The 18,864-nt window shown below is 36.0% G+C and overlaps 1 protein-coding gene across 8 annotated transcripts in view; it reads right to left on the bottom strand.

The window, feature by feature from the left end:
• The window catches only part of PDE5A (phosphodiesterase 5A), a 130,787-nt gene that overhangs the window by 99,432 nt on the left and 12,491 nt on the right, over nt 1-18,864 (bottom strand). For all 8 annotated transcript variants that reach the window (XM_017970274.4, XM_035293043.3, XM_003732444.6 and 5 more), the window contains exon 2: nt 9,177-9,765. In XM_017970274.4, coding sequence (XP_017825763.1) covers nt 9,177-9,765 — 589 coding nt within the window. The remainder of the gene's footprint in view (nt 1-9,176; nt 9,766-18,864) is intronic.

Here is an 18,864-nt window from a genome sequence, read left to right as displayed (position 1 = left end):
AATTAAAGTGAAAATTTATTGATATATAGTGAATTATTTAAAAAACAGTAAGTAAAATATGAATAAAAATACATGCTCAGTGTTACTTTGTTAATAAATATTTGAATTATTAGACAATTTATAAAGAAGAGGACATAACCCAACTACTTAATCAAAGCAGTGAAGTCTGATGGAGGAAAATTAGTAGGACTTTTACATCTTTTTTTGTGTCTACTGTTAGTTTGAAATCAACGGCAGTTGTGGATTTCACTCTCCGGTGAAGTGGGTAGGAATAAATATATCCTTCAAATTTCATTTGAAGTGAATTTCCAAACTCCTGACATCTCAAAGAGTTTTCCTTTAATAATGTATTCAGTGCAAAGACAATATACATAAAGGAGTTCTAACCCCACTAGGTCCAGTAAACACTAAAGAAAAAAATGGAAAACTACAATCATGTGATTATTCCTTTCACCATTTGTTTATGAGAACATGACAGTATGAAAGAACTCAAAACTTGGATGTCCACTTGCCATAACAAAGTATTGGGTAGGAGTATTCCTTCCTGCTGAAGACAACTATAAGACTTGATCTGCCATGAGCAGATCAAAGAGAAAGACTTGTATGTCATTGCCATTGAACAATCTGGCTTCTGCCTGAGGGCATTTTCCTGCTTTAGAGAAGGCAGGTGCTACTCAAAGAGAGCAACACTTTCAAACAGAACTGAATGGAGCTCCAAACTTCTGAAGTGGTTGGAATTTGTAAAGCACAGGGGCTGTGCTGGGGGGTTGGAAGGAAGTTGATAAGGAAGTGGTGGCAAGGAGACTGAGTTTCTAGTCACTTTGGGCGTGTATAAGGCAAAAAACCTAAAGAACTAGCAAAAATTACCAAAGGCTAAAAACTGAATGTGATACCAATTAGTGAAGTGTTTAGAGACAACAGAGTTCCAGCCCAGCCAGAGTAGAGAATTTATTCAGCAGCTCAGGCACTGAAACAGGGAAAGACCAATCCTTAGGAATAAGTACTATACCATATAGTTGGGGGTAGTTCTTAAGACTAAATTCAAAACTAGAATAAATCCACTCTATCAAATAACAAGACCAAGCCTGATAGGATCAAAAGAATCTGCCAGTAATTTTACTGCCTGTCAGAACAAATCTCATCCTTTTTTTAAAGAAAGAGGATATAATCCAAATACAGTGAAACAGTCAATAAGCAGCAGAAAATACAAAATCACCACATATGTAAAGAAATAGGAAAATGCAACCCATAGTGAAGAGAAAAAGTAATCAATAAAAAATGACCCCAAGATGATTTGCATGTTGGACTTCACAGATAAGGACTTTAAAGCAGCTACTAAATATTAATATAGGAATTTAAAGAAAAATATAGTGACAACTTCTTTGCAGAGATGGGAATCTCTGCAAATAACTATTAAAATAGTCAAACGAAAATTCTAGAACTGAAAAGTACAGTGTGTAAAACACCAAGTTCATTAATACATTTAACTGCCCACTGGAAACAGCTGAAGAGTCAGTGACCCTGAAGATAGATCAACAGAAAGTATCCATTCAGAAGGATTGAAAGGAAAAAAAAAAAACCCTAAAACATTAACAAAGTCTCAGTGTCTTTTAGGATACTATCAAGTGTGTATACACACACACACACACACACACACACATATATTTGGAGTCCCAAAGATAATGGAATTGAAAAATACTTAAAGATTTAAATAGAAAAATTTCCCAAATTGAAGAAAGCCTTAAACTTTCACACATGGTGTGAAAATGATATGTCGGATGAAACATGTAAGTTGAAAATGATAAAAAGGATGGCTGACCTCTCCTGAGAAAAATAAAGACAAGAAAAAAGTGAGAAAACACTTTTTTAAAGTATTGAAAGAAAACTACTATCAACCGATAGTAGTTTATCTATCCAGTTAAAATATCCTTCAAGAATATAAGGCTGGGCGCGGTGGCTCACGCCTGTAATTCCAGCACTTTGGGAGGTCGAGGCGGGTGGATCACATGGTCAAGATATCGAGACCATCCTGGTCAACATGGTGAAACCCTGTCTCTACTAAAAATACAAAAAATTAGCTGGGCATGGTGGCGCGTGCCTGTAATCCCAGCTACTCAGGAGGCTGAGGCAGGAGAATTGCCTGAACCCAGGAGGCGGAGGTTGCGGTGAGCCGAGATCACGCCATTGCACTCCAGCCTGGGTAACAAGAGCGAAACTCCGTCTCAAAAAAAAAAAAAAAAAAAAGAATATAGGCAAAATGAAGGCATTTTCAGATAAACTAAAGCTGAAAGTATTTTTCAGCACTGTATATACTATAAGAAGTGCTAAGGGAAATTCTGTAGTCTGAAGAGAAAGATTCTAAAATCTATGAAGAGCTAGAAATTTGGCTTGAGTATATGAATACATATATATATTTATATATGGAATAAGGAAGCCTAGTCCTTCATTTTTGGAGAAGGAACACCCAACAGAGAAAACAAGAAAAATAATGCATCTTTAGTTGTTGGATGAAAATGTAAGTATCAGTATGAATTATTTGTTTTTAACATAATAAGTAGATAGATGTAGAAATAAATAAAATATAAACATATATGTATATTTATATGTTATTTTCCTACCTCTGTCTGCTACTATACCAGCAGCAATGGTCACATCTATTGTCTTGATCTTGGTTTCTTAGTAACATTCACCCCACTAAAAGAAACCAGGGCTCCTTGGGAAAAAAGAATGATTCTAGGTCTAGGGCAGGGAAAGTGTAAGATAGGTCTCAAACATTCTGATTAGCCAGAAAGTGAAAAAATGTCCCAAAAGTAATGAGGACATAACAAAAAGACACAGCAGTCAGTAAATTTGTTACGGTTTGAACATCAGCATAAAGATAATAAGAGATCATAATTCACTAAATAAAATATTAATCCATGAATCCATAATAATGTGAATGAATGAATGAATGAGAAGGCAAAACTCTCCCTTATATTAGAATTTCAGCTAACAAATATAAGAGGTATGATGGAGTTGGAATATTAATCCATGAGTCCATAATAATGTGAATGAATGAATGAATGAGAAGGCAAAACTCTCCCTTATATTAGAATTTCAGCTAACAAATATAAGAGGTATGATGGAGTTGGAACCAGTGGATGCTAAAACTGGTCAGGAGGTTACTGAGGAACAGAGTATTTACACAGTCTCAAAATATCTGCCCATATGATTAATTATTATTAATTAATTATTAATCCCATATGTACTTATTAATTACAATGGGAAAAACTGTACCTTTATATTGGAGAAACCAGGTGGATATCACTTTTTAAAAGTTATGAAATTTAACATCATCAGTACTTACATCACATAAATATGCCTCATAATTGAACATGTTTCTGGTCTTTGTCCCCAGTTTCTGACATAGACCTCCTAAAGCCTATGGGATTTCTTAAGTGATACTAGTGTATTTCGACATTTGCAACAAGCCGTTTTCAACCATACTCAAATTCAGGCTAATGAGGTGAGTCCTAGAAAGCTTCAGATTGGGACTGGGCATCAGAAAATGCAACCTTGTGATTAGAGGTTTAGAACTTCCAGTCCCACCCTCTGGAGAGGGGAGACAGGCTGGAGATTGAATCCACTCACCAATGGCCAATAATATAATCAATCACACTTCCACAATGAAACCTCAATAAAAAGTTCAGAACAATGAAGTCTGGGGGAGTTTCCAGGGTGATGAACATATTGATGTGCTGGGATGGTGAGATTCTAGAGAAGGCATAAAAGCTCAGCCCCCACCCCCACCTCCCATACCTTGCCCTATGCATCTCTTCCATTTGACTGCTCCTGAGTTGTAACCTTCTAAATAAAACTGTAATCATAAGTGTAGTGCTTTCTTGAGTTCTATGAGTCATTCTGTCTAATTACTGAAGCTAAGTGGGGCTCTCACTGGAACTCTTGAATTGGTGGTCAGCCCGGAAGAATTGTGGTAGCCTAGGGATCCCAATCGTGGCTGACGTCTGAAGTTGTGGCAGTCTTGTGGGACTGAGCCCTTAATATGTAGGATCTGTGCTAACTCCATGAAGTTAAGAATCAGGATTGAATTGAGTTGCAGGACACTCAGCTAGTGTCAAAGAATTGGAGAATTAATTAGTTGTTGTTTAGTTAAGATGTCAACATTAACATCTATGGTATTCCAGCTAAAAGGGCTTAGCTTGAATCTATTTGTGAAGGACATCGTACAAAATAACAGGCCCGTTCCCTTCAAAAATGTCTAAATTTAAAAAGATAAAGAAAGGCTGAGAAACTGTTTCAGATTGAAAAGAGACTAAAAAGACATTACAACTATGTGCAATCTGGGATCTGAATTAGATCTTGGATTTGGGGGAAATAACTCTAAAGCTTATTAATGGCACAACTGATAAAATGTTGACTATGAACTATTAAATAATAGTCTTGTATCAGATTAGATAACGGTATTATATCAATATGAAATTTCCTGATTTGGATAATTTTATTATGGATAGGTAAGAGAATATTCTTATTAGAAAATGTACACTGAACTATTTAGTAAAAACATATCTTTATTAAATCATTCAGAAAAAATATGCATATATTACTTATATGCATTATAGAATGAAAGAGAGGAAATTTTAAAGCAAACGGGGCAAAAAACAACTGGAGAATCTGAGTGAAGGGTGTACAGCAATTTCTTATACTGGTCTTACAACTTTTCGTTGAGTTTAAAATTATATCAAAATAAAAAGAACAGAGAATTTAAAGGAAACAACACAGATGACTTGATATCTGTGTTTTCTTCCATAGAGTGGAATGTTTAAGATAATGCCTGAAAGTTATTAGAACATTGAACAAACGTAGATACAGCAGTTCCCCAACTGTGTTCCTAGGGGCACAATTACACTACAATTAGTAGATTGTCTAAGTTACAACAATAGCTAGGAGTTTTCTTTTTCTTATAAAATTCATTTGGAAATAACTTTATTCATCTGAAATTCACTTGAAACAGTTCGTATTTCTTTAGAAAAATGTCTTGATAAATAGTTGAAGTAGAAAGTGAGACCTGCACAGTGAGAGAAGGCGAAAATTTGTTTCTCTGGAGAAAAAGGAAAATGAAAGGGAAAGATGAAATGGGGAAGGGAGGAATAATAGCTACATGGTCAAAGCCACATAAGTAGCAATTCAACCATTTCCTAGGACCCTCCAAGTTTTCTCTCTAGAAATCATGGTTCACATGGAGTGTCTGTCCTGGAGTAGAAACAGGAGGTGAGTCTGAGTTTTGCATTCTGATTGACTTGGGAGAAGGAGAGATGTTTTGACAATGTAAATCCTTAAGGCATAGGAATCCTGGGAAAATTTAAGACTTCTTTAGGACATGGAATGGGGTTCAAGGCAATCCTGTGTAGGTACTGATGTGATAGTTTTCATATAAAAGGAAAATACCAAGCACTTTATATAGTAGTTCTGATTATATATCTTACTATTAGTAGTTTCTTAGTATAAGTGTTAATGTCTTATTAATAAATATGTCAATATATTCTTGTTATTCATAAGTGCTGTGCCAAGCCGGGTGCAGTGGTATACACCTGTGGTCCCACCTACTCAGGACCATAGCCCTCTTCTCATGCAGTTGAAGTGAGTGGATTGCCTAATCCAGGACTCCAATCTGGGCAACACTGTGAGACTCTGTATTAAAATACATACATACATGGTGTCGCACATTCAAGGTGATTGCATGATGATGGGCTGATGTATGAGACCATGTGTGACTGAACATCAATGTACAGGTAGTATTTACCAACTAATCTTTTCATTAGTATTTATGATCTACATGAGAATCACTGGTCTGAGTAGTGGACCTTGTCTTGTATTTTAAATATATGACTATCTTATCAGTAATAAAACAATAGAATTTTTCAAATTTATATAACTTTGTATCATCTTCTGTTACAAAGTTTTAAAAGTGAACTAAATATAGGTCATTTCTTATAATTAACTTTATGAGACTTTTAAAAAATTTCTCAGCATCAATCTGAGTATTATTCTATTTCACAGCCACCTCTCTTGGTTTCCCACAGTGACATTACAACCTTTAAAGTGCTGTATGGTCAAATAAGCTTAAGAAATACTGCCATACAGTGTCATTTATACAGATGTATGTTTAAAGAGCTAGGACTCAGAAAACATTAGAACATTTTTTTTTTTTTTTTTTTGAGACGGAGTTTCGCTCTTGTTACCCAAGCTGGAGTGCAATGGCGCAATCTCGGCTCACCTCAACCTCCGCCTCCTGGATTCAGGCAATACTCCTGCCTCAGCCTCCTGAGTAGCTTGAATTACAGGCACGCACCACCATGCCCAGCTAATTTTTTGTATTTTTAGTAGAGACGGGGTTTCACCACGTTGACCAGGATGGTCTCAATCTCTTGACCTCGTGATCTACCCGCCTCAGCCTCCCAAAGTGCTTGGATTACAGGCGTGAGCCACCGTGCCCGGCCTAGAACATATTTTTATATCCTGACTACTTTCAAAAAGGACATACAGTGTCATTTCATATTTATTCTCATATCCTGACTATTTTCAAAAAATGCCAAACAGTGTCATTTTTACAGACCCATGTTTAAAGAGCTAGGACTCAGAAAACACTAGAATATATTTTCATATCCTGACTACTTTCAAAAAGTATTTTTATTATTCAAATTATGGATGGTGCTTAGTAATGAATTATCCATTAGCCAACTGACTTCCACTGCTAATCCCAATATAAATTAGATCACAATGTAAATTAGATCACAGATCAACCCCCCACAAGTTCTAATGAAATTCTTGGAACATGAAATAACTCCTGCAAGGCTACTATAAATACAGATCAATGGTACCAAAGGTGAAGTAGCAACATGAGAAACCCACAGGCTAAGAGGCATTACCCTGGAAGCAGTGCAAATTAAGGACACTAGCTGTTAAATAGTACTACAATAATTAAATCATTGTCAAACGCAAAACAGAAAACACACTGTCAAAACTTTGAAGATAGTAGGCAGAGTAAATAAAACGCATACAAGTGAAGAATTCTCAGGGCTGGAGACACTTAGGACTATGAAAATAAATGAAGGCTTTCTCAACAAAGCAGGAGAATATTTATGATCCTACTGTACTGTTGGGACCATAGTGCCATTGAAAAGTGGATACCCAGCTGTCAGTTAAGACAGGAAGGGAATTCTGCAAATTTGGCAGCAATCCTTCAGCTGTGTCCTTAATACCCCTCTTGGAATCTGCTACGGTGTGATGTTACTACAGAGCTCAAAGAGGTCATAGAGATACTCTGTGAAGACCAGTAAATTTTTCCAAGAGAATCAAAATTGAACACATTGCTTATATAGAATGGATTCTGAAAAAAATATTTCAGGACTTAACCTAGATGAACTATCACACCCCAAATCAGGACTTAACCTAGAAGAATTATGACAACCCCAAATCCCTGCCCTCGGTTTTACTCACTGGTACCATATTCATTTACCCAGCTTCAAAACCTGGGTCATCTTCAACTCCCTTTTCCCCTCATTTACATCTCCTATTAGCTGTCAAGTTCAGCAGATAATATTAGGTTGGTGCAAAAGTAATCATGGTTTTTGCCATTAAAAGTAATGGCGATTACTTTTGCGTTAACCTAATACTTCTTTGCCTGAAATCCATTCCCTCCTTTTGATCTTTCATGCCAGGGTTCTTATTCAGGTCCTTAGTTCCTCATACTTAGACTATTAAGATAATCTTCTATCCTCCCAACTTCTAGTATTTTCCCCTCTAATTCATTTTATGACTACTGTAAAATTCACCCTTCCGAAGCACAGTTTAAATCATACTGGTTTCCCTTTCAAAACATCTTCAGTTACTCTTCATGTTTCTAAACCAATACATATTCTTCAGCCTGGCATTCAAGACCTCAGTAATTTCCTGGCTGTGCGAGCACAGATTCTTATCCACACACTTTCCATGGCCCTACTTGCCTATCTCTTCTAACTTCTCTTTACCTCTGGATCTCACCATGCACAAATCTCAATTTATTCAAATCTTATGTATTTTCCAGGATCTATATCAGGCATTGCTCCCTCAAAGAAATCTTCTTCCATCTTTCCCACTAGATGTCCTAACCTGCTTCTCTGAACCCTACCACATTTTTCTTGGCATCTGTTACGACCTGCTCTCTATTCTATCTATCTATTGCATCTACTATTATTTTTATTCAATCAATATTTACTAAGCCCTATGTGCCAGGCACTCTAAGGCACCAGGAACACAAGGGTAAATAAAACAACTATGACTCTCTGAATTAAATGCATTGAGTCAGAATTACCACTGGATCTTTATAGTGTACCACATAGTAGAAAGCTATAACAATTGTTGTATCAAAATCCTGTAAGATACCTCATAAACATATAAAGTGCCATTCAGTTAAGATGCTTTGTTTTAAAACTAGAATTCTATTAATAAAAATTAATAGAATTAATTAATAAAAAGGATTATTTTTAATGGGAAATTTGAAGAATCTTACAGTGTAATCTTTAAGACCTTAATTAAAGACTTGTGCCTAGGTTAGCAAAAATAGAAGAAATATCAAATATTTCCACTGCAAAATTTTAGAGCAAAAGTTTCCATTTTTCTGAAGACATCTGTAAGTTTACCTGTTTAATAAATGAAAGAAAGGATAGAAGGAAAGAAAACCAGACTTTGGTATCAATGGGACTTTGAATGAATATGATTAATTGAATGAATGAATGAAAAGAGACTATAAGTTTATTCTTTTGTTTTTGCACCTATCATTTTAGAATCTCGGTAAAATCCTAAGAGGTTTCTGTGGGGATAACATAGATGGGGATATGCATAGTGATCAGATAAAAAGATGGGAGAATATAACCATGAGATGAGCTATATTAAATTATCACTAAAGAGAAAAACAAGATGAGAGTTCCTTAATGCTCATATCCTCAACTGAACCACCAGGAAAGAAACTCTAGCAATTAAAAGAGGGGGAAATTCTTGGTGTACATTCCAGTTTTAAATAAGTATGCAAATTATTACATCTCAGTTTCGAATATCCCCACTATTCACAACTGTTATCCAATGCCCCAGCCATAGTGCCCTCCCCCGCACCTGTCCTGCTCTCATGGTCCCCTGTTTACCTCATATGCATCTTTGATGTTCAAGGGCTCACCAAAAGCTGCCACATGTCCCACAATGCCTTTGTTCCATTCTAAGCGGATACAGTTATTTGAAGCTTCTTCCAGTGTTGAACCTTCAGCAACATCAAAGAGGCGGCTGATAAGAAACTTGTCGTTGGAGCTGTCTTCACAGACAAGGAACAGGGAATAGCGGTCAGCGGAAATGAGTCCATGGATATGCAAGAAAATTTTGTGACATAAGGCTGTGACGTCCAAATGACTAGAAATATCCTTCACTAATTCCAGGAGTCTTGAGCACTGGTCCCCTTCATCATGATCAAACCTTGGAGGGGTTAGAGGCATCTGTTCCTTCTTTTCTGAGTCAGAGAGAAAGCTCACAGTTCCCTCAGAATCCTTGACAACAATGGGTCTAAGAGGCCGGTCAAATTCAGAGGCAGAGATTTTCCTGGTTGGTGTTCCAGGGGCACTGTTATCTGCACGAGGACTCTGCTGCAAGGGACAAGAGCAAGATTCGGTGTGGCCTCTGATACCTTCCTTGCACACAGGGATGGTGTGAACTCTCTCAGCAAACCATGCATTGACCATTTCTCTGCAGAACAGAACATGCAGACACATTAGATCCTTAAGGAGGAGGGGTGCTATGCCTGAAAGCTGCTAAAAATATTCTCATGGTAAACTGATGAGACAATAATTTGATATGTCATAGAAAATAAAAACAGGAATCTTACAGTATAATCTGTAAAACAGGAATCTTACAGTTTAAGATAGTTTACTTAAGACATATAATTTTGGCCAGGCAGAGTGGTTCACACCTGTAATTCCAGCACCTTGGGAGGCTGAGGTTGGAGGACTGCATGAGGCCAGGTGTTGGAGACCAATTTGGGAAAGCTAGTGAAAAAATTCTGTCTCCAGTAAAAAATTAAAAAATTAGCTGGGCATGGTAGCATGTGCCTGTAATCCTAAGCACTCAAGAGACTGAGGCAGGAGGATTGTTTGAGCCCAGGAGTTTGAGGCTGTGGTGAGGTATGATCGCACCACTGCACCACTGCCCCTTAGCCTGGGTAACAAAGTGAGATTCTCTCTCAAAAAAAAAAAAGACAATTTTATTTTGAAAAACAATAGACAACAATTGCTTCAATGAACATCTTAATAAAGAAGGACTTCTGTATACATAAATATATATATCTGATTGCAGCATGCCAAGCATTAAGTCTGCTTCTCCCCAAATAAGTTTATATTAAAAAGTAAAAGACACTAAATTTGCCAATAGTTTTAGGAAAACATAAATATGGATGTTAATTTGATGTTTAAAACACACAACTTGCTCTGAAATTAAATATATTTGAAAACTAAAACAAGTATTTGTCTAAATTTGGCTTGCTACTATGGCTATTTTAGATAGTCATGTCTATATTGCAAAAGTAGATAAGATTTAGAAGGTTTAATGAAAAATACAAATAATTTAATCTTCTGTAAAAAAATCAGACTTCTGTAAATATTATCCCAATAATGTTTATTTAATAATGGTAAAAAATGATCTCTTTTTCTAGATTATCTACAACTATTTTAAAATAGGCTTTATCTAAGTTTAAAAATGCAGTCCAAGAAAACTGAAGGCATTTATGTTTTTAACATACACTTCAATGAAAGAAACCCATTTGAGCTAAAGCCTGCACAGTAGGTGACATTTTAAAACAAACATACCAGATCCTGCACAATCCAAAGCGTGCTGTTCAATCCAAACAATTCCCCTTAGAAAGCTGTCATCTTATACAGTTATAGGTAACATTACTCTAGATATTTTTAGAACTCTTCTTTTGAAACCAATTCTGAAACGATTTATAATCCAAATAAAAATACTAATGTTATCTAAAAATTCAGTCTTATTTCTCACTCCTCCTCCCAAAATGAACAAATAAAACAAAAACCAAAAAAAAACCTATGGTAACAGCTAATTTAATTATCTATATTCTCATAAGACTTGACCCTTTTGAAAACTCAAACTTGGCTTCAAAAGACAAAAACTTGCTATAACTGAGGATATTTCAAATAATTTGCCTATAATAAAAGCAATGCAATCTCAAATCTACAATGATTGTTTATACGAAACAAAAGGTCAGGATAAAAATGTTTGACAATGTACTATTTTGGAGAAACTAGAGGGATATAGTCACTCTCCAGTGTTTTTGGCTGTAATTATTGGTATTACTTCTTTGGAGGACCAAGTAGGCAATATCTAACAAATTTTAAATGTATCTATTCTTTGTTCCAGAGATTTTGCACATGTGGCAAAGGAAATACAAGGGTATTTACTATATATAAGAAGTACTGTTTGCTATAGCAAAAAAGCAACCTAATATCATCAATAGAAGACTGACCAAATACATCATGGTACATTTATACAAGGGAACACTAGGCAGACATTAAAACATGATTGATTATATATACTGATATGTATGATACAAATTAATTAAGTGAAAAAAGAAGATGCAAAAGAGTTGAAAAGAACACACTGTCTTATTTCTGAGTCTTTACTAAGTCCTTCATATATGGAATGTTCCCCTAATTATTTAAGTTTAAACAATGATGTATTATTTGTGAAATATACATTACCCTGAAATGATAGCCCCTCTAGAATGCAATGTGTTAAAATGAAAAGATAAAAATATTACCTCACTTATAATTTCAAGAGTTGGATACAGTTATAAAAGTCTTTAAAAAGTTTAGGAAAAATACGTTCAAGAGATCCCTTGTAAATATGGTGACTATAGTTAATAATAATGTATTGTGTATTCAAAAATTGCTGAAAGAGAAGATATTAAGGGTTCTCACCACAAAAAAAGATAAGTACGAGGCAATGCATATGTAAATTAGCTTGACTTAGCCATTCCACAATGTTACATCAAAACATGTTATATACCTTAAATATATAAAAATTTCGTCAATTAAAAAAATTTTAGTTTAAATTAAAAAAAAATCCAATGAGTAATTTAAAGAAAAACAACCTTACTTGCCTTATGAATTGACTAACTTTATGATAAAGAGGTATTACAAATTGGAAGAGGCACAAAAGCAATGTGGTAGGTAAGTGTATTATATAAATCACAAGCATATACCTACACAGGTTTTAAAAACTATATAATTGTCCTAATGTTTTATAGTCGCATGCTGTGACTTAGGACAAAATTCCCAGTGAGGACAACATATATTAATTAAGATAATTCGTTATCTCACAACCTTACAAGTGAAGGTGATGCACTCTGGAATTTGCTTATGTAGCCCCCAAAATTACAGTAATAGTGCCAAAGACACTGATGCTAAAAACGCATACGGAGCTTCCAGAGGTGTATAGGAATCTTTCAAATAAAATTGTTGTTTGGAAAGAAAAGACAGAAGAAAATCAATATTTCTAAGTCAACATATCTGATGTGATCTTAAATATGGACATGTTACTAAATTATTAAATCAATATAAAAATAGGCATTTTAACAATTTCAGCGACACACCTAAAACCTAAAACTTAGCCCCAACTTATTTCTTATCTTCTTAATGGAAACTTGAGATCTCTCTCTTTTTTTTTTTTTTTTTTTTTTTTTTGAGATAGAGTCTTGCTTGCTCTTGTTGCCCAGGCTGGAATAAAATGGCACGATCTCTGCTCCTCCTCCAGGTTCAAGTGATTCTCCTGCCTCAGCCTCCCGAGTAGCTGGGATTATAGGCACCTGCCACCACATCCAGCTAATTTTTGTGTTTTTAGTAGAGACAGTGTTTCCTCATGTTGGCCCGGCTGGTCTTGAATTCCTGACCTCATGTTCCGCCTCCTCGGCCTCCCAAATGAGATCTCCTTTTGAATTTTAAATTAAACTGCCTACTTGACAATTCCATGTGGATATCTAGACAACTTAAAATGGTGAAAACAGAATTCCTAAGACCCTACCCATCTTACCTTGCCTCACCTTACTCCCTGCCTGTTTTCCAACATATGGAGTACCATCTCCACAGTTACTCAAACCAAACACTTAGGAATTACTCTAAATTTCTGTTTCCTTCAACTCACATTCAGTTGCACAGTCAAGTTCTACCAACCTGACTTCCAAAATCCTATATCCCAATCTGTTTATTTCTATCTCCATTACTACCACACTGGTCCAAACTCTGCCATCTCTCACCTGAATTATTGCCATAGTCCCTAACTGATCTCTCTGGCCCCATATTTACCCCTTTGCAATTCATTCTCCACAGAGCAGCCATAAACTTTTAGCAAAGTATATTAACATCTTAGCTACCCTACTTGGCTTTTCATTGAACTGAGAATAAAACCTGAGCCCTTGTAATCCCCTACAATTAGGTTCCTCTCACCAGCATCCTTGGCACTCCTGAAGCATACCAAGTTCTAACTGCCCCATCTGAAATACTCTCCCCTCATTGGCATGTGGCTGATCAGCTTCCACATCCCCTGCTCAAGCAGGCCATCTCTGACTGCTCCACCTAAAGTGGTCCTCACACATCATGTTCTTATCCTACATTATTTAAATTCTCATTGTTTGCTATTCTTGTTTATCAATCTGTTATTAAATCATCTATCCCCTCCAACTAGATGTAAATTTCATTAGTGCTACGTGTTCACTGCTGCATCTCCTGTACTTAGATGAATGCTTATCACATACAGTAGTAGGTCCTCAATAAATATTTCTTTTTTCTTTTCTTTTTTTTTTTTTTTTGAGAGGGAGTTTCGCTCTTGTTACCAGGCTGGAGAGCAATGGCGTGATCTCGGCTCACCGCAACCTCTGCCTCCTGGGTTCAGGCAATTCTCCTGCCTCAGCCTCCCAAGTAGCTGGGATTACAGGCATGCGCCACCATGACCAGCTAATTTTTTGTATTTTTTTAGTAGAGACGGGGTTTCATCATGTTGACCAGGATGGTCTCGACTCTTGACCTCGTGATCCACCCGCCTCAGCCTCCCAAAGTGCTGAGATTACAGGCTTGAGCCACCGTGCCTGGCCCAAATAAATATTTCTTGAATAAAGTAAATGAATAAATAAATGAAGTCTCCTGAAGCATCAAAAGGCACAAGAGTCTTTTGAATATCTAAATACTATTTAGATATTTTGAATATCTAAATATCCCCAGCAGGGGTTGGGGAGTTGGGGAGAGACAGCACGGGGAGAAATGCCAGATATAGGTGAAGGGGAGGAAGGCAGCAAATCACACTGCCACGTGTGTACCTAGGCAACAATCTTGCATGTTCTTCACATGTACCCCAAAACCTAAAATGCAATAAAAAAATAAGTAGGCACAATAAGATACCAATTTGGGGAAGAGAGAGAAAGAGAGAGAGAGAGAGAGAGAGAGAGAGAGAGAGTGTGTGTGTGTGTGTGTGTGTGTGTGTGTGAAATGTAGAATAATTCAAAGGGAATTGAACAACATAAAAAAAAATCTATCACTCAGTAACTAGGTTATCTTGTGAAAACACAGTTGGCATTAAATCAAGGAGTTACTCTTACAAGAGTCTTGCCATAGGGAAACTAAAGGCTTTGACTACGTATTTATATACAAGGTGGTTACTGAGTAATACATTTGCTAAAGTTTTTTATTATTTGTGAAAAAACAAAAAAATAAAATAAATAAATGCCGGTGTGTTTGTTACCGAAAATCAGCCTAGTGTTTTAGCAATTACTGTTCATCACCTCTTGGATGTGTAAATCTCATAACTGACCAGGACTAATTTACGTTTATATACCCTATAGTGCCTGATGCAGCATATGTCTTAAGCAGAGCCAGTGCTGAAAAATTCTATATTATGTGTTTTTGACTATTCCATTTGCCTCATAAATGTTACTTATGGATATTTTCTTAGAGACATTAACTCAATATTAAATGACATAGGAAAAGCAGATGTAGTATATTCAGTCGGTCAATCAACAATTTGTATTAACCACCAGTAATAGGGAAAGGGAGTTTTCATGAACACATTATTGATTATCTGAGTCCCTGTATTACATGCTTGCATAGGAAAACATATGTTATCATTACATCAAAATCATTGATGAACCAACCACAAATAAAATTAAATCATTTCTCACACATCTTTCCCTTTGAGCATTCCTTGAAGTTCTACAGTATACAATCCATATGGCCGAATGAAGTGGAGTGGACCTTTGCTCTTGAGACTAATAACTACTAATGTGATTATAAATACTCTGCTGATTTTTAAAAATACTTCAGTCTCTAGGCAAATGAAAATCACCTGCAAATAGAAATTAAAATTCTTATATAAGATACATGCTATGTTTTAAATGCATATGAGCCTACAAAATTCATCTCTTGAACCCTAACCCCAAAGGTTAGGAGTTTAGGAGGTAGGACCCTTGGGAGGGCTCTGCCCTCATAAATACGATTGGTGCCTTATGTAGTTTGGATGTCCCCTCCAAATCTCCTGTTGAAATGTAATCCCCAGCATTGGAGTTGGGGCTTAGTGAGAGGTAATTGGATTATAGGGGCAGATCCCTTATGAATGGCTTCACATCATCAGCTTAATGACAAGTGAGTTCACAGCCTTCTTCAAAAGTTGGCTGTTTAAAAGTATATGGAACCTTCCACCATCCTGTCCTTGTTCTCATTCTTGCTCCTGCTCTTGCTACAACTCTCTCACCAAATGATATACAGGTTTCCCCTTCACTGTTCATACAATTGAAAACTTCCTGAGGCCTCCCCAGAATCTGAACAGATGCCAACACCATGCTTCCTCTAAAGCCTGTAGAACCATGGGCCAGTTAAAACTCTTTTCTTTATAAATTACCCAGCTTTGGGTTTTTATTTAAAGCAATGGAAGAACAACCTAATAGTGGGCCCTTATCAGTGGCCTATGGGAACGTGTTAACTCTTTTGCCCTTCTGTCACAGGAGGACACACAAAAGTTGCCATCTGTGAGGAACAGGCCTCCACCAGAATCTGCTGGTGCCTTGATCTTGGACTTCCCAGCATCTGAAACTGTGAGCAATAAATTTGTGGTTATAAATTATCCTGTCTAAGCTATTTATTATAGCAGCCAGAATGGACTAAGACAAAGTAGATTTTCTAGATGTAGATAAAAGTGATGTTGGAGACTCCTTCTAATATTACACAAAGGCACTGACAATTGAACATTATCCCTAATTAAAGACCAGCTAACAACTGAAGAAACAATCAATAATGATAATGACACAGCAGATATTCACAAAGAGAATATTAGTCAAATAATTACATTCTGAATTAAGAAAGCCCCTTGGGAAAAACTAATGAAGCCTTCAAATATTAATTCAAAAAACTATTTTAGGGAAAAAAATTATCTTTATGACCCTGTTGCTAAAGCCAAACATGAACTAAAGATAACTGTTTATGGCTACACTTCTGTTACAATTAATTGTTAACAGAATTAGCAGAGTTTCATTCTAAGAATTAGCAGAGTTTCATTACAATCTCAATTGTATTATTAATAGCTCAAATATAAACTTATTTTCATTATCTTTGGTCCTATTTTTCAAGATAAAGCTCCAATAAAAAACTTCTCATGAATTGTTTTCTATTTTGATAGAATTAACTTTGTTTGTTTGTTTTTCTGGAAATAATTATTCTCATAAGACAGAGATTTCCGTAAGGTATTACGTTGGGCACCAGGGACAGAATAATGAGCAACTCCAGATAAATAATCATGACCTTACCTTTCAAACTTAAAAGTTTATATTGTGTTCAGGAGTTACACGCACATTGGATTTTTCTGGCATATGAAGTTAGGTAAATGTATACAAATAAATAATGGAAAAGATGAATGTGAACATGTCCAATTTAAAGTACAAGGCAACAGACGGAATTCCAGAAACCTCGGTGGTAGTTATGACTGGGTAATCACTTCGATGGCCTAGGATAGGATCTCTATTTTCCATTCTCTTTCTTAATTCTAGGGGGTTTTGAAAAATATTCATATTAGGGCTACTGAAAAAAAAACCACATAATTTTATTTAAACCTGGTGAAGCAGGCATTAATGATCCTACTTTTTAAAATATGAAGCTAATTAAACGTCTGAGCCACCCATTCTACTATTTGGTGGCAACACTAGGAATCAAATCCAGGTATCCTATTCCAGATACTATAGCCTGTTAAGAATATAAAAGTTCCCAGAGCATCAATGCTTGCCGTGAAGAAGGCACTCCATAACATCTAGCTGAATCTGAAAGTAAAAATGAAATTCATGCAGAGAAGGCATAGAGAGAGATGACTTATGACACATTCTAATAAAATGCTTTACCTCCAGGTCATAAAAAGATCACACACTGTTCTAAGGTAAAAACACTATTTCTAAGGATTCAGAACAAAGATTCTTAAAGATAGTGTTCATAAGAAAACTAACTAAATTCCAACATGTCTATATTTCTAAAACAGGTCACATTTGATACGTCTAAAGCAATGTACTGAAAATAACTATAATAAATGTTTTCAAGAAAAGAGTCACCCCCAGGGTTGCTATATTTAGCAAATAAACAGGATAACCTGTTAAAAATGTTTCAGATAAATAATGAATAAGTTTTCAGTATGGGTAGTTTCTGAAATTCAAGATGAACTGGGTGTCCTGTATTTGATCTGACCACTCTAGCCATTCTATATAGTTTTTCCTAACTGAAATTGTTGGTAGATATGCAACAAAGAGAAGGAAGGTTCTATGCAGCACACTAATAAGTTCCAGGCTATCAAATTGCTAATTTTATCACTGAAAGAGCACAAACAACTACCACACTGTAATCCTGTGTATGATAACTGAGCCTTTTGAAAGCACTTGGATTCATAATTTGCAGTAAAACTAGAGAATAAAATTTATCCTTAAATCAAGTTCATTTAGTTTGCTCTCAAAACCATCCCATATAATGTATTCCATAGGGACAAAACAAATTGCAATCTACTTATAAAAGGGAGATTTACCAATTGATAAAATTTTGGGGGATTACAAAGCATTGAGAAGCTGCATTTTCAGCCATGAGTACTGGGTTCTAATCTTAGCATTTGTTACTAATGGGATGTGTGACTAGCACTATGCAATTTTCTTTCCCTGAGTTTCCATTTTATCCTTGATCAAACAATCAAACAAAATAGCACCAGTTCTGGTCTTTTATGAAGTGTAGGGTGCTGAGTGTTTTCATCTGAGGATAAAATCAGGAATATCAGACCAGCAATCAGAGATAATTCTAGTTCCAGTTCCAACACTATATGGATCTGATGCTAAACCAATTACACCTTCTCTGGAGTTCATTTTTACAGGAGTTTAAGTTCTTCAGTGATAAAAATCGGCTGCTGTATTAACAGGTTATTATACTCCCTACCACAGCTTACAGTATGAATAGGACGAGAAGTGGTCCTTGGGTCTATCAACTTACTCTTTTTGCCCCTCAACTTCCTCATTTTTAACTAGGGCAAAAGTCTTCTGGCTCCTTTACTCACTGCACAGGGTTGATGTATGAGTCAAATTAGAAAATGCATATGGAAGCATTTCAAAATCTCTTCCACATATCTAAGAATTTGCTATCTCCTACACCCCTATTACTCATTCCAGTAGAGACAAAGGGCTGGGATAAGGAGCAATGGCTGATATTTCCTCATAAAGTTCAGCCAAGAGAATCAGAAAAGGGTAAGAGTGAAAAGGTTGTTTTTGGTGATACAACT

Source organism: Callithrix jacchus, chromosome 3 (genome assembly GCF_049354715.1).
Source record: "Callithrix jacchus isolate 240 chromosome 3, calJac240_pri, whole genome shotgun sequence".
Lineage (NCBI taxonomy): Eukaryota > Metazoa > Chordata > Mammalia > Primates > Cebidae > Callithrix > Callithrix jacchus.
The sequence above is the reverse complement of the archived record's forward strand: the minus strand, read 5'-3'. Positions and strand labels throughout refer to the sequence as shown.